Source organism: Octopus bimaculoides, chromosome 5 (genome assembly GCF_046866305.1).
Source record: "Octopus bimaculoides isolate indiv1 chromosome 5, ASM4686630v1, whole genome shotgun sequence".
NCBI classification, from domain to species: domain Eukaryota; kingdom Metazoa; phylum Mollusca; class Cephalopoda; order Octopoda; family Octopodidae; genus Octopus; species Octopus bimaculoides.
In genome coordinates, this window is record NC_142932.1 from 8947594 (window position 1) to 8970009 (window position 22416).

Genomic DNA, 22416 nt, shown 5'->3' on the forward strand with positions numbered 1-22416 from the left:
GGGACTTACAAAAAGGATAAGTTCTACAGATCAGGGAGTTTATAGCAGCACCAGCCCTTTCTACTACTTTAATCTGTAGATTAGCATTACTTAATGTTTTTCTAAATAAGTATGCTTGTTCGCCATCAGGGGTAGCATCAACAAACATGACACTGATATTTTTTGTTGTCATACCATGAGTTGGCTTTATCTATCTTATTTCTGGTCCTTTCTGTACTGTTCCAGGATTTACTCCTGTACAGCTGGCAGATCCCCTTTGCATCATTCTCTATGATGGCTCTGTACTGGGTCCTGGCTCTTTTGTACACTAAAATCCTGTCCCTTTGATTGTGTCTTTCCAATTCCATAGAGTCGCACATGTGAGACACATTCCTCATCACTCTCACCAAGTCAGCTATAAGAATGTTGAACTTGGTGTTGTCTGCAATAGCTGTGTTCTTGTGAACAAAGGTACTTAGAGGCCATGGGTTTGGCATAATGGGAGCGAAGGATCTGGACCTTACCATTCTTAGTTTCTAACCAGAGTTCCATGTCTAAAATAGGAAACCTATAGTTCAGGTGCTTGCTAGGGTAGTCTATTTTTACTTTAATACTCTGGTGGAAGGAGTTAGCTATTTGCTGGATGCTCTCCATATTGTTAGCTTCTAGATCATCAACATTGTCTTGTAGGGGTGCTTTGGCTACTATGTTGATATCATCCACATAGCAGGAGTATATGGTTAGGGTTATGGAGTTCTCTGCTAATTTCTCTTTGAGTCTCCTATCCCACCATACCATAAATATGTTAGCCACATTGCCAGCGATACTGACACTGATAGCCACATCTTCCTCTTGGGCGTATATCTTGTTATTAAACTTGAATATGTGGCCCTTGAGTGTGGTCTTGAGTGTGGTCACTCCCACTGCAAGTGCGACCATCTTCTTAACCTGATCATCATTTACAAGGTCTATATAGCTCTGGTTCATCCGTTCCATCTTTCTCTAGGGGTTTTTCGGGGGGTGGGGGTCTACTTCTTACCGATCTAGTGGGGCAGAAACAACTAAGGTCATGTTTATCTGAGTTATCATTGTAGCATGTCAGTCTCAATGGGAGACCCGGTTCTTCTGTGTCAACACCATGAAATTCCACATCACTCTCGCTATTATGCATCCCATCAGGTTGTAGGCATGGTTGCATTCACTGATTCTCTTGAGGAGGTCCTTTGTGCTGTTGCAGACGTCTGGGGACATTTTGATCAGAGGGCGTATGATCATAGAGAGGAAGTAGGAGATCCAGTAGTTGTTGGCAACATTGGCTCCACAGAACATGATCACTGACCCAGTGACAGGACCATGGAACCCACAGGCATGAGCCCAAGTGAAGCCGACCACAGGTGCAGATCTCGGTGGTAGTAGCACTGTCACTTTCAGAGGTCCTGTCACTGGCTCAGTCGTCATCTTATGGTCCTTGCGCAGCCCATACAGAGCCAGGATGTCGTTATTAGTGGCCTGAAAGTTGTTGGCCATATATATATATATATATATATATATATATATATATATATATATATATATATATATATATATATATATATATATATATATATATATATATATATATATATTTATACATTGAAAAAATATACATACATTTATATACATACACGTGTATATATATATATCTATATATATACACACATATATATATTATACGTATATACATTATACATACATATATATATTATACATATATACATTATACATATATATATATATATATATATATATATATATATATATATATATATATATATATATATATATACACATACATATATACATATATATATATTATATATATATATATAATATGCACAAGTGTGGCTGTGTGATAAGAAGCTTGCTTCCCAACCACATGGTTCCAGGTTCAGTTCCACTGAGTGGCACTTTGGACAAATGTCTTCTACTATAGCCTTGGGCCAACAGAGCCTTGTGAGTGGATTTGGTAGATGGAAACTGAAAGAAACCTGTTGTATATATACGAAGAGAATTTAAAAAATGGAAATGTAGCATTAATATAATTTATTAACTGCAAAAATCCAACATATTTTCTTACAGCTGTTTCAATTTAGCCTAAAGATTAAATTACAATAATCCTTGGACAAGGTCTCTGAACTTATCGAGATTCCCAATGGATCACAACTCCAGGTCATGGTGGAAAGCAGAAAGCCAAGGTGGTACACTTGTGGGTCTAACATATATTTGAAGGCCCTCTGCTCACAACAAAATGGAGCTCAAGGGACAGTAGCTCTGCTACCACCACCACCACCACCACCACCACAAGAAGCTTTATCATGCAACAAGGAGGAATTGAATCCCCCAAGAAGGACTTGTGTTGGGGAAAAGCAAAAAAATTGTTCCAAAAAAGGCCATCCTAAGCTGAAAGTGAAAAGACAGGACAAGGAAAATTCACCTAATTCATTGACTACACTTGACATAACACCAATACACCCAAATCCCAACAACAAAAGCAAAGCAATGCATACTCATTCAACCACAACCACAACTACAAAAAAGCACCAAAACAGAATGGGAGTGAAGGATCTGGACCTCACCATTCTTAGTTTCTAACCAGAGTTCCATGTCTAAAATAGGAAACCTATAGTTCAGGTTAACTTTCTTTTGGTCTCAATTTTTGAAACACAGAATTAAAGCACACCTGTTCTGAAAACCAGGGTACATAACATAATTATATATTTAACTCATATGAACATCACTGGCAGGTGAAATGGTCAAAACAAGGAATGTATATATGTTACCTTTTAATTTTTTTTGTCATTGGGGTGCAATCATGTTATGATACCACCTTGGAAAATCTATATGGAAGTTCTTTTTATTTGTTTATCTATTTCCTTTAGACTTTCATCAATCGATTTATTTGGATATTTGGATTTGCAAAAAAAAACAAAAAAAAAACAGAAAACGAGAAAAAAATGGAAGAAAGAGAGAAAGAAAGAACGATTACCAATGAAAATATTTGGGTTTCAATAGATCTGGAATAACTAATTATAGATGAAATTAAAAGTGATATAGATACTTTCTAGAAATATTTTCGGTTATTGTTGTTAATGCCAGATGAACATGGACTGAGCAATAAGGTGATTAGAAGTGTCCAAGCTGTGATCCTCACATTTTTTTCTTTCAAGCATAATGTACCAAAGACTAAATTGTCTTTAATACATGTTTCCTTCCATTTTAAAGAGAGCAGAGTGCAATCTGGCAGAAATTTGAATGTTATTTTTAGCGGGCTCTATGATTACGTCGGGACTCTTTCTTCACCTTGAAATATTTCAGGTTTGACTGTGTCGAGGTTGGGTACATGCTGCTAAAAAGATTTCCAACAAACGAATGCAAACATCCAACGAGGGAAACTCTACACGGTGGTGAGAACTACTAAAAACAGCATCCAAATTCTTTCAAACTCGAACTACAGTCTTTAAAACAATATGTTTCTAGAGAAAAAAAATTAGAATGCCTTTTATCATAAATATACTCATTTATGAACTTGGACAAACAATATGCCATCACAGTGCTTCTCCCTCGCCCTCATTTTCACGTCGTGTTAGCCTTAACAAAATCATAAAGCATGGCCTAACCACCTTAAGCTTCCTTTCGCAGCAGCTCGAGCCAACGGAGCTGGACCACGGGGATAATAAAAGGCCTGACAATATGATAATTTTACCGTACCGTAGCGATACGACCTTCATCGGGGATTCCACATGCTGTGACACCTTCTCCACCAGCAACTTGGTGTGTCCAGCTACCAGCCTAGGCTTCGCCCCTCGTCAGGCTGAGGAAGCAAGGTGTGGTAGTGGAAACGCTCAGCGTTCTGAGCCCCCGTACCATATCCAGGTACTACTAAAGCAGCGTGGTCCCGAACGCGCAGTCGCGCGTCCGCGCTAGCTAGTCGTGAGTGGTCGATCCTACAAAAAGTGCGCGTGCGTGCGTGTGCAAATGAATACGTGTTTAGGGTTAGGGATAGGGGGTACTACTAAAGCAGCGTGGTCCCGAACGCGCAGTCGCGCAGTCACGCGTCCACGCTAGCTAATCGTGAGTGGTGGATCCTAACCCTAACCCTATCCCTAACCCTATCCCTAACCCTAACCCTATCCCTAACCCTATCCCTAACCCTAACCCTATCCCTAACCCTAACCCTAAACACGTATTCATTTGCACACGCTCGCGCACGCGCACTTTTTGTAGGATCGACCACTCACGACTAGCTAGCGCGGACGCGCAATTGCGCGACTGCGAGTTCGGGACCACGCTGCTTTAGTAGTACAGGGATAGGGTTAGGGTGAGGGTTAGAGTGAGGGTTAGGATCGACCACTCACGATTAGCTAGCGCGGACGCGCGACTGCGGGTTCGGGACCACGCTGCTTTAGTAGTACCCCATATCCCTAGTCACGGAGCTGGCTATCCGCAAATGCGAGCCCTATGAGTCAGAGCGGCTGTTCCTGCGTATCTCCGTCACCCTCCTTCGGAGGAACGCCTTTCCCATTTTGTCTGCTGAGACCCATGAGGCGGTATGAATTACAGGAAACCGAGAGAAATTGCCAGAATGCATGAGGAACTTAATGAGTTTCTATATAATTGATTAGTAACACATTAAAACATCAAACTATTTTTAAAAATGTATTTTGGGTCATTAGTAAGTAACACGAAGATTTTAAGTTCCTTGTTTGGTTGTTGATACGTGGGATTTTCTTTTCTTTTTTGTATGTTGGTTTTTTAATTCGCTGTTGTTAAAATAGAAATATACTACATAACATTATATTTTCCTTACCTCCACATATAGAGTCCCACAAATGCTCTTCAGCAATTTCGACTATTTTTGCCATTGTCTCTTGTTTAAGTCTATACGTCTCGTCTAGAATTCAACACTGTATATAGCGTTTGTTTCTGTTCAATCATATATATATATATATATGTGTGTGTGTGTGTGTGTGTGTGTGTGTGTGTGTATAAAGCTATCTTTATTTATCTTCTATGAACATAAGATGTTTCTAGTATACATTTCAGCGTGATATTTGACTTTTCCATCGTTCCTTTCCGCAGGCGTTTTGAAATACATTATTCAAGAAATACAATTTTCCTTTCTTTTCTGTTCTTCGTTTCTACAACGTATCGTAAACAGCTTGCTAAAATCTCTCTTAAAACAATTTAATAGTGTCGCTTACCATTTTGTTGTTGTTGTTTTTAAACGCAATGTTATTATTCTATCAAGGGATTTAGGCCGTTGTTTATTATTCTCACAAAATATTTTATTTGGATTATTAAGACTCAAAATACGTTACCATAGAAACGAAGGGAGATAACTCTGCACTTTCAATTGGTTGTTAGTTCTTCCTATTCACCGCCAGGCGGCTCTGAGTCATCCATGCTGAACGAAGGAGAGACTTTTGTCGTCAGCTGATTTCTAATTACACCTCTCACGTATTTTGTTTAGTTTTAATGTATTTACAAAATGTGTTAATATATCCACTCACTACTGCGTGGTTATTACCTACATTGACAATGTTTTAAATTACACAAACAGATATTGACCGTGAATTGATAGAAACTGTCAAAAAATGGCCAGCGGTATCAGTTTGGAAAATTTCTACATTTTCAACTCACATTATGGATCCCGAGAAGGCGAGGTACTAAATATGTTTTGTTTTATTTCGTAATTTGTGTTATTGCTGTATTTTTCTATGCATTTGCCATTAACAATGGTATATTCATTACGTAGTACAGTGGATAAGTGTCATTTACAGTGTGTAGTCTTAACATGACCAATTCCTTATGAATGATATTAGCCTGACGAAAACAGCGGAAGCCAGTTGTTTATGTGTATATATAAATATATATATATATATATATATATGTGTGTGTGTGTGTATGTGTGTGTACTCTGGTTTATGTTGCATTCTTCTATGTGCCGTTAGTTAGAGTTCAATGGAATAAGTATTGCGATGGATATGATCGACCAAAACCATCGAAAGTGACGCCCCAGTATGACCAGCTTTTAAAAACAATATACGCTGGCAGACGGGAGTTGGAGGAAATGTTAGAACGTAGAACTCAGTACCTCTTAGTCTGTTTTTGAAGGAAAAGTTTCATAGATGTAATATAACGAGTGGGAAAGCTATTAACCGAGATTATCCTTGCAATTAGTAGACAACCCCCCGGGGGAAATAACTTCAATAGGATCAGTTGGTCAAAATTTTTGGAAACTGAAGACAGTCCAGGTTTTTGTGGATTTTGTCTGTCGAGTCGGCTAGTGAAAGCAACGGAAATCTCTATGGTTCAGAATTATTTGATTTCTTCGGCGAAGCATATTCTACTCTTGGCAAAACTTGGAAGTTATCAGGTAGATATGAAAGTAGAGATGGTAGCAGTGACACTAATTATGTATATAAACAATTTGTGGAATAGAACTCGGAGTGTTCAATACATTATATGTGAGTATCATCCTCCTTGTACGTTTTGGGGTTCAGCCCTTGTTGGTAGGTGACGAATCAATAAAATAAGCACCAGTAATGTACCCACGTATGCCCAAGGCAATATTCTCCCAACCCTGTACACAAATTAAGCTTGTATCTGGTATGAGAGAAATCAATTGTTCAGATTTTGGGAAGCAATGAGTTAGTAAAGGCAATATAACAATCTACCCTACCACCCAGTATGATTTCAATAAAGAATTTTGTTTGAAATTCTAAGATTGTCACCAAATATGACTGGCATCTAAAGAAGGTTGGGTGATATACTAATTGGATCAATGTAACTATAACAAGATGAGAAATCTAGTCCAGATAAGTTTGCTTCCCAACATGATTGTGGGTTCAACCTCATTGCGTGGAACCTTGGGCAAATGTCTTCTACTGTAGCTCACCATATATATATATATACCTGTGAATGTACCTGTGTGTGTATATATAAATGTGTGCGTGTGCATGTATATATATATGTTTATGCATGTATCAACCTATGCCAGCATGGAAAACAGACATTAAATGGTGATGGTCATGTGTGTTCATACATATGTATGTATATATATATATATATATATATATATATATATATATATATATATATATATATATATATATATATATATATATACACACACACACACACACACACACACATATGTATGTATATAGATTTGTAAGTATATATGTATGTATGTATATATATATGTATGTGTGTGTTTCACACCTGTGCTTGGGAACTGGTGTTGGTTTGTTTATATGCCCATAGCTTTACAGTTTGGCAAAAGTGACAAATAGAATAAATACCAGGCTTAAAAAATGTACTAATGTAAATTCATTTAACTAAAACTTCTCAAGGTTGTGCCCCAACATGGCCACAGTCCAGCTACTGAAACATGTAAAAGAGAAGAGATAACTTCAAATTTGCCTTGTTACAGTTCTTGTACTGCCATCAATTTTGGGGTTAATATTCAAGTGGTCAAGTAAATTGACTGTCTTCTCCTACAAATACTTGTCTTAGTATATTAGCAATAGCAATTTGGTCATAAGAGGAATTAGATGTAGTGTGCAAGAGAGGAAACTGCACTAAGTTTGATCATGTGATGCACATGGATGAGGACAGCTGCATAAAGAAGTGCTGGTCACTTAATGTGGTGGGAAGCTGTGGAAGAGAGAGAGAGAGATCCAGGAAGACATTGGACGAAGCATTGAAGGTCGATCTCAAAACACTGGACCATACAAAAGAGATGACAGAGAACAAAGATATGCGGTGCATTACTATAATCAAGAAGACCTGCCACCACAACAGGACTGAAATCCTAAAATCAAGGTATCATGTAAAAAGCACTGGTGCTGATGCCATGTAAAACACACTGGTGTTGGTGCCACATAAAAGGTACTGGTAAAAAGCACTGGTGACGATGCCACATTGAAAGCATCCAGTACACTCTGTGAAATGGTTGACATTAGGAAGGGCATCCAGCCATAGGAACCTATCCAAAACAGGCTATGGAACCTGGTGCCGCCCCTGGCCTTGCCAGTTCCTGTCAAGCCATCTAACTAACCCATGCCAGCATGGAAAACAGACGCTAAATGTTGGTGATGTGAGATTTCTACAGGTGTTTTCAATTTTCCATTTTTTATTGATATATCCAATCATTGTCCTTACATTATGCTAGATTTTATCTCCATTTTCAAAAAGCCAAGCAGTTGAGAAACTCAAGTCTATGAACTTCTCTGCTAAGAGTATACACCTCCTCCCCAGAAAAATTTATACCTGTAATTTTTGCCTGTGAGATGACTGTACGAACACACTACTACCAACAGTGTTTCCTGATTCTAAAATTGCATGCAAATTTTCAAGTGCTAGGACTAAATGTGCTGCAATAATAAAAATGTTGTGACTCCATACACTATTGCAGTGATTGTTAAAGATATAAATAACTCTTCTTTTTATGGCATATCTACAGATGCAAGAAATCACAATGTTGAGAAAATTTTCCCATTGATTGTGCAATGTTTTTCACATGAAAAGTGGTAAAGTTATTGCAAGATCCCTCCCAAATGAGACCTGAGAAAGAATAGCAAGCTTCTGCAGAGAGAACCTCATTGAGTTAGGACTGGCTGTGAAGAAATGTATAGCTTTTGGTGGAGATAACATAAATACTAATTTTGGTGGGCGTTTGTGCATAGACACAAATAATGTCTATTCAAAATTCAAAGAAAGCATGACTGAATTGATGGAAGGTGTTGGATGTCCAGCCCATATTCTGCACAATGCTGCTCATCATACTGCGGCCAGTGTTCTTCCTGTTGATGTTGAAGTAGTTGTTAAATTGTTTTTATACTTTGGTATTTATACTGCTGAAAGATTTCTGCAAGTTTGTTGGTGTGCAGTATGCCTCAATTCTCTCATATTCTAAAGCTCTTTGGCTTTCTTTGATGAGAACAGTTTAGAGAATCCTATGGTTATTTAAAGCACTGAAATCTCATTTTAATTCTGAAGAAAAAGTCCCCCAAATTCTTCAATAATCCACTGAGCAAAGCCTACTTATATCTTGTTCACAGTTTTGAATATGTTTTTAGCAACAGGATTATGAAGATAGAATAGAGAGTAACAGCATTATTGAAGTGCTTGGTGGTTTAAAAGAGCTTGTTGCAGTTATAAGGGAAAGAATTAATGAAAAGTTTATTCCTCTCAGTGTGAAGGATTACCTTAACAATGATGATATCAAATCTGAAGAGAAAAAGGTGGATAACTATTATGGCACTTGCCATGAGTATCTTGAGAAATGGGTTTTGTGTTTTGAAAATTTTGATAACTTTACATGGATGTTATTAGATACAGTTCCAGCATGGGAACATGAAGAATCCTCTTGTCTAGTGTTAAAAAAACAAAGGTATAAAAATTGATGACAATATTCTTTTCTGTCAGTGGTCAACATTTAAAAAATTTCTTGCTAAAGAGATGCAGATCAAACCTGATGAATGGAAGACAAAACTGTACTATGAAAGATGGTTTTCTATCCTTCAGCAGATTGAATTTCAAGGAGTTGCTAATTTTGTGCCAGTTCTTATTTAGCATACCAGCGCATAATGCTAATGTGAGCATGTCTTCTCGATGATGAATGTTCAGTCGACTGAAGAACAAAATAAGGTGGATGTGGCCACTGCAGAAGCTATCTTACAATGCACATGGAACCTTAACTATCATGACCATCCTGTTCATAATATGTCAAGGATTATTTTTTTTTATTATAGTAGAGTGTGATTTTGGTGATCTGGCTGTTATCTCTTCGAGATCTAGCGAAGCAGGGGCGCCTTCTTTAGCTCATCTTTTATTGAGCTACTGTTTAGTTCCAAGCCAAGTCTTATTCAACAGGCTTCACAAACCACCTGTCCGTCATCGTTATCTTATACTACTTTATCCAATGTGTCACGCCCTTTACATTATGCTACGTTTTAAGTTAACTATTTGTACCTGCAAATATGCTTTAATGGGCGCAATTTCGTTTGATTATAACCGCTTGAACGCAAAAGCGGGCGGCCACTTGGTATTGTATTTATGACTGAAAAGTGTTTCTGCCTATTAGTGACCGTAAACGCAAAATTATGTGGCCGCCTGCCATTGCATCTTCTAAAAGTATAAGCAAACTAAGACACCCCACCCTACTAAAGTGTATTCGCGGGTTCCAAGAGTTAAGTGAGATTTGGCTGCTATTTTTAGCATAGTTGAACGATTATTTAGAGGCGGTGATCTTTCAGTTTAGGACGTTTAAAAAAGGTAAATAAAAGTGAAACCCAAATGACGGCATTTACACTCACGAAGTGATTGTGCACCAGAACTTTGTGGATCCGACAAATGAGAACGTGCTCACGCAAAATGTGGAGAATATGTGGATGCAGGTAAAAAGAAAATTACGGCGACAATTTGGAACGTCGGACGATTTATTTGTCATATTAACACGAATTCATATGGGGGAATTCTGTTCCAAAAGAAAAAAAAAAAACTGTCGTTTACTTTTTGGTTGCTTATAGCCCAGGTCTATGTCGCTAAAGTTTACTTTTTCCTCCTTGTTATTCCCCCTTTCATTTTTATTTACTTTTTAAACGCCCTAAACTGAAAGATTACCCTTACAGGCTCCTGTTTGCTCATTCATATTAAGTAGACATAGATGGTTCTTGCTGACTTAAATTGACGAATATGGTTTATTAAGCTGTCTTCTTCGTTTGCCGGAAAGGAAATGAGTAGAAGACGGGAGTTTAGAAAACGAGATGGAGAAAAGGGAGCAATAGTGACATAACGAAAATTAGCGATTAACAAATTAGATTAGGGAAACTTTTTAATCCTGTCAGGTTATTTTACAAAGAAGAAAGATAAAAGAAAAACAATTGTTGCCCTAATTTTGCTAGATTTCGTTTGTTATTTGGTGTAAATATTTAATTGTCATGCATTTCGGACGTGGAAACTATTTCAGAGTAATGTCAGTCTGTTTAAAGACTTTGATTCAAAGGTTTGAGAGTTAGTTCCCTTTGTTTGAACGTCATGTCCTAGCTGCTTGCCAACTCTGTTTGTCTGTCTCTGTTTATGTATCTAGTTTCCACTTCTTCCCGGTACCCGCTTCGTGAATCGCTAGTATGTGTCTGGCATCCTTTCGGGGTCAATAAAGTACCAGTAGAGCATGAAGGTGATATAATCGACGGTACTACTAAAGCAGCACGGTCCCGAACGCGCAGTCGCGCGTCCACGCTAGCTAGTCTTGAGTGGTCGATCCTAACCCTAACCCTAACCCTATCCCTAACCCTATCCCTAACCCTAACCCTATCCCTAACCCGCGTGTGCAAATGAATACGTGTTTAGGGTTAGGTCGACCACTTACGACTAGCTAGCGCGGACGCGCGACTGCGCGTTCGAGACCGTGCTGCTTTAGTAGTACCATAATCGACTAGCCCCACCATCCCCAAAATGTTGGTTTTTGTGCCTATAATAGAAGGGATTGTTGTTGCTGTTATTATTATTGTTTATTATTATTATTATTATTATTATTATTATTATTATTATTATTTCAGGAACATAAGAAGATTATGTTTTACTTTCCCAAGAAAGTTGACCTCGACACCAAAATGAAACAGATTGGTCTTAGTGAAGCAATTGTCCAGTTTACTAAGTAAGTTTGTTTTAGGATGTTATTCATTCCAGAATTTCCTTTTATGTTGTCATTGTATTTTGTTTCTATATTTGTCTGTCGCTTTTTACTTGCCAAACCTGAATTTGAAGAAATGTCATTTTGCATTCCATGACTTCAAAATTAATGGACACATTGCAGGATTGTGTGGATAAGAAGCTTGGGATCTTTTTGGTTTGACGGGCAACATTTTTCATTAATGTTTTATGTAGTGTTTTTGGTACCGAAACACTTTCAAACTTCGAATACATGTATATTTTGTGTTATAGAACAGATAAAAAATTTTGTATTGGAAGTTATTTCATGTAAAAAAATTGTCGTATTTCGGTAATTTCAACCAATCATTGACGTCTATTGAGGTGAAAACAATTATTGCCGTGGAATGTAAACAATGGTGTCATGGGATCTTTTCCCTTGAATAAAATTAGTGCCGTTGTTTGTCAACAACAACTATCAGCGGTATATATTTTGTTTGTCACTGTTATTTATGACATCGTTCGTGCGTTTGTACTGGTTTTAGCTTTAGGGTTTTAGGGTTAGGGTTCGGGTTTTAGAGTTAGGGTTAGTTTTAGGATTAGGGTTAGGGTTATGATTATTTTTGCCATAACCTCACTCATAACCATAACCCTAACCCTAAAACCCTAACCCTAACTCTAAAACCCTAACCCTAACTCTAAAACCTGAACCCTAACCCTAAAACCCTAAACCCTTACTAGGGAATAATGATATAATTAAACAGGGAATAACACACTTGACACCGGCAAAAAATTATTGTTTATAAAACAGCACTAACTGTATTCAGCTGAATAGACATCAGTGATTGGTTGAAATTACAGAAATACGACAACTTTAACATGAAATAACTTGCCATGTACAATTTTTTTTTAAGAAGGCTAAGAGAAAAAGTTGTTTTATATGACATATTCTACCAGTGTCCCAAGTTTGAAAGTGTTTCGTTAAGAAAACAAGTGTGGCCCGTCAAACCAAAAAGATCCGAAGCTTGTTTTCTAAACCAAGTAACTTTGCTTTCAGGGCAGATCTCTTAAAGTATAACCTCTGGTTAATCAAAGCTATGTGCATGTGTGTATTGTTGTTTGTCATCAGCATTTTTATGTCTGCTTTCCATGTTGGCATAGGTTAAATATCTTGACCAGATCTACCAGGCTGGAGGAACATTGATTTGCTCCATGTTCTCACTTTTGACATGCTTCCTGTGAATGGATTCCTTTTCTAATGTCAAAAAAGAAAAACACACACACACCCACACACTAACTACATAAATGGAAAAACAGTGATTTAGAGAATCATGGTAATACAGTTGGGAACAGGGTAAAAATATTTAAGAACGAAAATTACATTTTGACTTTAACCCTTTAGCATTTAAACCAGCCATACCCAGCTTAAATAAGCTACCTGTTTTATATTCTAACCCACCAAATCCAGGCTGTCACACATACCCTTCAATGTTATTCTAAAAATATACAATCACATCAAAATTTCAAAGTTATGAAATAATGCATGATTAATTAAAAACAATGTGAATGAAAAAGTATTACATTTGTCAATAATCTGAATGCTAAAGAGTTAAAACATTTAATAATCCAATATTTTGGACAAATATGTCCTTCTTCATAGAGTAAAGAGAAGAGAAAAATGGCTATGCTCGTTGGAGGTTTATGTCTGTATGATTTTATACCCACATACATACACACACATTAGTGTATAGTTTTTTTACTTTTAAAGATGCACAAACATGAAAGTGTACACAGTAACCATGTGTTAGAATGTAGAGTCTAATGTAGGTTTGTTAAGGTGTAAGATAAAGAGAAATTACATTCCCATATAACAGGTTCATTGCAGATGAGTGCAGTTGATTGCAAGATTTATTGAAGAAAATCATTGTTTGGTAGTGCAATCCTTGTTTTCCTTATACATAAATAACACATATACATGGGGGGGGGGGAGTGATGATTGCAAACAAGAAGTTGTCTTTCATACAATTGGTATTGCTTATTTACAATCCTCCATGAGAGCATGCCTAAGCTGTTCATTTTTCAGTAGACTAGGGGGAAAGGTTACCTTGCTTAGAAACATGGAAATTTGACTTTAGTAAGGTTTGAACTCAGAAAATAATGAAATAAAACACTTTCATAAAACTGAATGCTAACCCTATATATACAATTCTATATTTAAAAGATGAGAAATTATGTACATTATTTACATTTGACGGATATTTGTCCTCATCTTGTTTGTTGTTAACACATTTCGGCTGATATACCCTCCAGCCTTCATCAGGTGTCTTGGGGAAATTTCGAACCTGGGTTCTCATTCCTAAGGTATTTTTCGATATTATTATCATTATTATTATTCCACTGGTGTCCTAATATTCAAGCCAGATGGTATTAGCTTTTAGTTTCTCTATATGTCTCCATTGAACTCTAATGTCAGCTCTGTAACAATTAGATAATATGGAGACATAGAGAAACTCCATCAAAAACTAGCTCGTCTTTCAAACCATCTAACTTTCCTGTGTAGATGTAGAGACTCAAAGCTGGCTTGAATATTATGAAACCAGTGGAATAATAATAATAATAATAATAATAATAATAATAATAATAATAACAACATCGGAAAATACCTTAGGAATGAGAACCCAGGTTCAAAATTTCCCCAAAGTACCTGATGAAGACTGGAGGGTATATCAGCCGAAATGTTGTGTTAACAACAAACAAGATGAGGACAAATATCCGTCAATTGTAAATAATGTAACCCTATATATATTTTCTAATTTCTTAAGTAAACTCATTTTCTTTTTTCAAATTCTAAATTCTGATTATCTTTTCCTCTTCATTTTCAGGACATTCACAGATAAACCTTGTAAAAGTCTACACACTCAAAAACATCGACAAATATTTCATGAACCTGAAGAAAATTTCTGGATGGTTGTGGTAAATTTATGAGTTTATTTTGTCCATTTTTGTTTTTTGTTTTTTTTTTATTTTTATGTTTCTCAAACTAGTTGGGGAACTTTTTGATACCAGCTCCCACATGCACATGAATGGTTATGTATTCCCTTTGTCATGGCATGTGCACCTTGATTTTGAGTAAAACATCAACTTTCAAATAGTGTTTGTTTGCTTGCAATCACCCTCCACGGAAGCATGTCCAAGCTATTCATTATTTGTTAGTCATGGAGGAAATATTACCTTGCTCGCAAACAAGTGAGGGTTTGTCACAGGAAGAGCATCCAACTGTGGAAATATTTGCTTCAAGAAAGTTTTGTCTGACCTGTGTGAGCATGGAAAATTGGACATTAAAATAATGATGATGATGATGGTAGTAGTGACAATAGCAGTGCTTTAAGTGGTGAGTTCCTGTCCTCTGTTACTTATTCTCAGTTACATAGAGATAGTACCATTTGAAAGGGAAAAGTCTTGGTCTCATACACTCTACACACACACACACGCACACAAAATAGTAGTGTTGATGACAGCATATGATGAATTGATCTCACTCAACAAGTTGTCAACTAATGTATTCTTTGAATGATCAAAGTTCACACACACATACATACATGTATATCCATGTTTGATTATCATTTAATATCATTTAACATCCATTTCTGTAGCTTCACAGGAATTAATTTGGTGACAGGGTTTTGACAGCTGAGTGTTCTTTTTGTTGCCAACCCTCACCTGTTTTGCAGGTCAGGAATTTCCATATTCCATAGATTTTTAAAAATCACAGTGACTCATTCTATCATAATATCAACACAGAATACAAACATCATCACCACTCAAAAATTAAGAAGCAAAAATTTAACATTCACGTACATTCATGTATACACACACACACGCACACACACACACACACACACACACACAAACGGATTTACAAAAGTTTCCATCTACCAAATTTATTCATGAAGCATTGGTCAACCTGAGTCTCTTATAAAAGATAGTTGCCCAGTCAGCTATGCAGTGGAACCCAACACAAAAACATGTAGTTGTAAAACAGACTATTTAACCACATATCTGTGTCTGCTCCTATACATATATACATTTCTACATGTGTTTTATATATATATTAACTCTTTTTATATATGCTTCCAGACTATTACAATACCGTCAAGTGAAAAAATAAAGGAAGGACAGTCATTTATTGACTATCAAGATGAAGAGGTACAAGATCTAGTGTATGATTGTGTTTTAAAACAAGCTTACCGAATGTTTAAGGTATGTTCAGTGAATCATTCAATCATCTCTATATATATAAAATTCTTTGTCTGTCTGTTCCCTATGCATTCTCAAACAGCTCCACCAGATCAAATCAAATTTTACACGGGGATGTGAGTTCGAGTCCACAGCTAACCACCTACACTTTTTTCTGCAAAATAGGGGTAGTTTATCCAGTTCAGGCTATATTATTAGCATTATTCTGCAATTGAGAATTTAAACATCACTTCTTTAACTTTCTATATCTTCATATTTATTGTTTACCTATTTGAACAAGAACACCAGTAACCTGGGCAACGCCGGGTAATTCAGCTAGTTCAATATAAAATTATACAATTCTCAAATGATCCTTAGCTATTATCATTCATTTCATGTAATATGGTATAGTTATTTAAGGCAGTGAGCTGGCAGAATCATTAGCACGCCAGGCAAAATGCTTAGCAGCATTTTGTCCATCACTACATTCTGAGTTCAAATCTCATTGAGGTCAACTTTACCTTTCATCCTTTCAGGGTCGATAAAATAAACACCAGTTGAACACTGGGATCAATGTACTCAACTATATCCCTCCCCCAAAACTTTCTTGTGCCAAAATTTGAAACCAATATGGTATAGTTATTAAAAGGCTTTGATAGATGTATGTTAATTAACTTATAAGGGAGCTTTCAATGCAAATGATTGGAGAATTTTGGAAACAAAATCATTGATCAGTGCTCATTTGTATTGATGTCTTATGAATGGGGGATGTTTGTTGGTGGCTGAGTGAGAAAGTGTTATAGTGGAAGAATAGTTATGTAGAAGTAAGCTGAAGATTTAGATTGAACCTAAGTATTGTATTTAATGGCGTAAATTATGCATGGGCATCTTAGATGCACCTCAATTTCAACAGCACATATTCAGCATTAGGGACAAAATTAGCTTATGGGAGACTCAACTTTGCATATATGATTTGGGGTGATTCTTTTGAGACATTTTTTTTTCCCCAAAAAAATGCATCATATGCCACCAAATATGGTGGGTCAGATCTTAGAATGTTGGATATCTAAGATAACAAATCACAATATCTAATCAGATGTGCTTCATTACAGACCTATCCAACCCATACCACCAGCCTAGAAAAACAAACATTTCAGATACACAAATGATAATGAAAATGACAACAGCAATGAGGTTAGATATAACAAATATGAAAATTATGTTGATGGAAAGGATGGGTGATGATAAACATGACAGTGAATTTTCCAAATATGTAATTATAATTGTGCTGTTGGTTGTTTTCCAGCTATTTAATGGAAGCTTCATGAACATTCTCCAACGCTCAAAACAGTCTGTAGTGGCATTACAGCAGCGATTAGAATACTTCTTTGCAAGGGTAAGTATCATTTTGTATTTATTCCATCATTATTTTTACCTTTTCTTTTTATCTCTCTCACCATTTGTCCTCTTACAAATCTACAAGGATGTAGTACCATGGTTGTTAAGAATAGTGAAGCCATACATTAGGAAAAAAAATTCTGTCTGTGCTTCTCTTCTTCCACACACACATTTTGAAAGAAAAAGAGATCCATACAAATATATATATGCAATGTTAAAGCTTGTCTTTCCCTCACTATTTTATTATTTCCCATTAGATGAAATGTCCTTGGTTACATACTTCTAATATCAGTCAGTACAATAAATAGTAAAGGTTTTCTAGACACTCCAAAACAATGGTCATACAATCCATCATCATCATCATCATCCTCATCGTTTAACGTCCGCTTTCCATGCTAGCATGGGTTGGACGATTTGACTGAGGACTGGTGAAACCGGATGGCAACACCAGGCTCCAGTCTGATTTGGCAGAGTTTATACAGCTGGATGCCCTTCCTAACGCCAACCACTCAGAGAGTGTAGTTGGTGCTTTTACGTGTCACCCGCACGAAAACGGCCACGCTCGAAATGGTGTCTTTTATGTGCCACCCGCACAAGCCAGTCCAGGGGCACTGGCAACGATCTCGCTCGAAAATCCTACGGGAGCCAGTCAGGTGGTACTGGCGCCACGCTCAAAATGGTGCATCTCATGTGCCACCCGCACAAGAACCAGTCCAGGGGCACTGGCAACGATCTTACTTGGCTTGCCGGGTCTTCTCACGCACAGCACATTTCCAAAGGTCTCGGTCAGTAGTCATTGCCTCGGTGAGGCCCAATGTACGAAGGTCTTGCCTCACCACCTCAGCCCAGGTCTTCCTGGGCCTACCTCTTCCACGGGTTCCCTCAACTGTTAGGGTGTGGCACTTTTTCACGCAGCTATCCTCATCCATTCTCACCACATGTCCATACCAGCGCAATCGTCTCTCTTGCATGCCACAACTGATGCTTCTAATGTTCAGCTTTTCTCTCAAGATACTTACACTCTGACGGGTATTCACATTGACATTACACATCCAACGGAGCATACTGGCTTCATTCCTTGCGAGCTTACGTATGTCCTCAGCAGTTACAGCCCATGTTTCACTGCCATGTAGCATGGTTGTTCATACGGATGCGTCATACAGTCTGCCTTTTACTCTGAGTGAGAGTCCCTTTGTCACCAGCAGGGGTAAGAGCTCTCTAAACTTTGCCCAGGCTATTCTTATTCTAGCAGCTACACTTTCAGCGCACCCACCCCCACTACTAACTTGGTCGCCCAGATAGCGGAAGCTATCGACTACCTCTAGTTTTTCACCCGGGAATGAGATAGAAGTTGTTTCCTGTTTGTTTACAGTCTTTATTGCACCTGAACATCTGCCACAAACAAAAACTAACTTGCTAGTTAACCTGCCTTTGATGTTGCTGCACCTCTTATGTGTCCATAGCTTGCACCGGGTACATCTTATAGAGTTACTACCTACTCCTTTTCTACATACTGAGCAGGGCCATCTACCTGAAGGAGTTTGTGTTTTATCTACCTTCCTACTTATTAGGATTTTGGTTTTAGCTAGGTTGACTCTAAGGCCCTTCAATTCTAGACCTTGCTTCCACACCTGAAACTTCTCCCCTAGTTCTGATAGTGACTCCGCAATTAGGGCAAGGTCATCAGCATAGAGGAGCTCCCAGGGGCAACCTGTCTTGAACTCCTCTGTGATTGCCTGGAGGACTATGATAAATAAGAGGGAGCTGAGGACGGAACCTTGGTGGACCCCTACCTCTACCCGGAATTCATTGCTGTACTCATTTCCAACCCTCACCTTACTGGCAGCATCTCTGTACATGGCTCGCACAGCTCTCACTAACCATTCTTCTATCCCAAGTTTCCTCATTGACCACCAGATAAGGGATCAGGGGACCCTGTCAAAGGCTTTCTCCATGTCAACGAAAGCCAGGTACAGAGGTTTATCCTTAGCTAGGTATTTCTCCTGCAACTGTCTCACTAGAAATAAGGCATCAGTAGTGCTTTTACCTGGCACGAACCCAAACTGCATCTCATCTAAATTGATTCGCTCCCTAATTAGTTGGGCTATGACCCTCTCTAATCCATCTATACACAAATCCAATACAAATGTTACAGATTAACTTGCACTTGTTTCTTGCATTCATGCACAAGACCTACTGACTGCTAATCTCTTCAGGGTAGCTGCAAACTGCACAGGACTACTTAAATGATAAAAATAATAGAATACATTCATGTTCATCATCAAATGAAAATACAAAAATTAACGCTTTAAGTGATAACATTTGAAACTGTGAATGATTTTTAATACCTAGGTTAATATGTGATGATCTCAGTCAAGGTTTATATGTGATGATCACTTGGAAGTTAATGACATGATCAGCTTGCAGTAAAGTGGCCAATATTTGGACATCTAATTTAAACCAATCCTTAATTAATATCTTTTGTGCTTTCATTGAGCCATTTCTTTTGTTCTCAGAAAACACACCCAACACTAAAATTTATTGGTTTTTATCACTTCCTTCACAAGCAGTGAGGCAACATAAAGTACAATCTGCTGAGCCCTACTTAAGGGAAAAAGATGAGCCGGCATCATTGTTTGTCCTTTGAAGATCTCAGGCAGTTGTTGAGAAAAGTCACAAGCTCTCCTATACAGAATTCATCACCAAATATTTGAGATATGAGGTCTGAGACTTTGGTTTGATAATGCAGGACTGTATGCCCTGAGGAAGAGTTGTGACAGTAGAAATCTCAATCTCTATCAATTCTCTTGTTTTTTTGTTTTTTCTTTTATTCATTTATCTTTCTTGTTTTTGTTTTGTAGTATTTACTTACTTTAAAACTATGTCAAAGTGACATCCTTGATGTTTTTGATGGAATTCACTTTCTGCCTCTGAATAAGAACACCTATCTCCGCATGAAATGTTTCATAAACCAGGTGGAGGCCCAATTCCCAGAAATCAAATACACAGCATTCCTCTATAATGACCAGTTAGTGTGGTAAGTAAGAGTTCATTTGTCTGACTCTGGTTTAACTATCTCAGCAGGAAGCACAAGGGGTTTCAGATTCATAATTACTTCTTAATTAGACAAAGCAGTCATAGTCATGTACTTAGTGAATTCACTTTACAATAACATGATTCTGTCTGATCCCTCTAGACCAGTGGTTATCAACTGGGGTCCATATAATGTCTTGTTGTTAAAATTTGTCAGCCATAAAATCGATTATACTTCTACAATACACAAAATATTTTTACAATTTTTTAATATGTTGATAATGTTGAAGAAGCCATTTTGATAATCTGTTGTTTTCTTAGATTCTGGACTTAATCCATTGCTCAGTTTTTTCCACCCCTTCTCTCACCACTCTCTTAGGTACTGTTCCTTCTTCTCTGCCTAAACCATATTTATTTAAATGCATATTTGAATACGTTGAGTGTTTTCCTCACTTGTTATTTTCTGTATCATCCTATATATTTCAAAATGCTATATCTGCCACATGACTACAAAATATATTTATATAGAAGCCAAGAGAGGGAACCTCTATATTGGTGGTTCTCGATATTACATCTATGAAGGGCCCATTTTATTCAAATGGATTTTTTTTTTATATACACCCCATCAAATGGACTTTTTCACCTTCCTGGCACTTGTGCCGGTGGCATGTGTAAAGACATTCGAGCGAGATCATGCCAGTGCCGCTAGACTGGCTCCTGTGCAGGTGGCACGTAAAATACACCATTTTGAGTGTGGCCGTTGCCAGTACCACGTGACTGGCTTTCGTGCCTGTGGCACGTAAAAGCACCCACTACACTCTTGGAGTGGTTGGCGTTAGGAAGGGCATCCAGCTGTAGAAACTCTGCCAGATCAGATTGGAGCCTGGTGTAGCCATCCGGTTCACCAGTCTTCAGTCAAATCGTCCAACCCATGCTAGCATGGAAAGCGGACGTTAAACGATGATGATAATGATGATGCACCCCATCCTTTCAAAAGAAAGGTCTGTCAGCTCAACAAATTTTGAACTCAGCTCGCAGACCCTTGTACTAACTTTGTGAATCCCCAGAGGTCTGCAGACTCCAGCTTTGATGCACTTTGATCCGCTTCTAGAATGGCATTAAAGTTTTAGTAGAAGATACATACTGACAGCATGAGGCAGTACAATCAAATCTGAAACCATGTGGTTACAAAACAAAGTTACATGGACACAACCATGCTTGCAGCTCAGTAATCTTGCCAAAATACCGTTGTGACTTTTGGGACAGATGGACTGAACACAGTATGTTTCCATATTTTCTGTTCATTCCTACCATTCTGTGTTACATTTTTTTTTATTCTCTCCTATTTTTCTTTTTATATTACATTTCACAATTTGATCCGTGTAGCATTACATGTCCACCTTCTCACCCAGGAGCGGTCTTCAGCAAGACGACATGAGAATCATGTACCGGTACTTGATCACTGGGCTTTTCCCCAGTTTCTTGGAACAAAACCTAATATCCGAAAACATATCTCCAGTCAAACTATCTGGGGTCACTGCAAGCTCACAGGTACATTATGGAAGGTATGTCTGAAGTTTTGTTTCGTTTTTTGGTCTTCCAGTCCTTGTTGTTGTTCTTAGCATGACCTAATCCATTATATCTATGAGTAAAGGGATTCCAATTGTTGCCATCCTGTATTTTCACATGTATTTTCGGGTAGATTTTGCTGTCATTTCTCACAGATCAAATGATCAAATAAAGGCTTTTCACCATTGGCTTGGTTGTTTCCGCAGTATTGTGTTACGGCAGTAGAATGTTAAAGGAAACTAAATAATTAGACATGTTGATGCAGGTATGGCTATGTGGTTGTACAATTTACCTCACAATCAAGTGGTTGCGGATTCAGTCACACTGAGTGGTACCTTAGACAAACATCCTTCAATTATAACCTCTAGTCAACCAAAGCCTTGCGAGTTAACATTATTTACATTTGACGGATATTTGTCCTCGTCTTGTTTGTTGTTAACACAACGTTTCGGCTGATATACCCTCCAGCCTTCATCAGGTGTCTTGGGAAAATTTCGAACCTGG

At 37.7% G+C, this 22416-nt stretch overlaps 2 protein-coding genes across 3 annotated transcripts in view; one reads left to right on the forward strand and one right to left on the reverse strand.

Annotated features, from left to right (window-relative positions):
• LOC106882258 (IQ domain-containing protein K) overlaps nt 1-5344 on the reverse strand; it is a 51552-nt gene extending 46208 nt beyond the window's left edge. The window contains exon 1 of the mRNA XM_089351985.1: nt 4826-5344. Within this exon, the coding sequence (XP_089208111.1) occupies nt 4826-4880 (55 nt within the window). The 5' untranslated portion in view covers nt 4881-5344. The remainder of the gene's footprint in view (nt 1-4825) is intronic.
• Nucleotides 5345-5362: 18 nt separating this feature from the next.
• The window catches only part of LOC106882257 (vacuolar fusion protein CCZ1 homolog), a 31741-nt gene continuing 14687 nt past the window's right edge, over nt 5363-22416 (forward strand). The window contains exons 1-7 of one of the 2 annotated variants that reach the window (XM_089351983.1): nt 5363-5681; nt 11586-11683; nt 14559-14649; nt 15814-15936; nt 17219-17308; nt 20172-20347; nt 21756-21908. In XM_089351983.1, the coding sequence (XP_089208109.1) occupies nt 5613-5681; nt 11586-11683; nt 14559-14649; nt 15814-15936; nt 17219-17308; nt 20172-20347; nt 21756-21908 (800 nt within the window). In that variant the 5' untranslated portion in view covers nt 5363-5612. Of the gene's footprint in view, nt 5682-11178; nt 11204-11585; nt 11684-14558; nt 14650-15813; nt 15937-17218; nt 17309-20171; nt 20348-21755; nt 21909-22416 lie in introns of those variants that run through there. The other variant, XM_089351984.1, reaches the window with a different exon arrangement.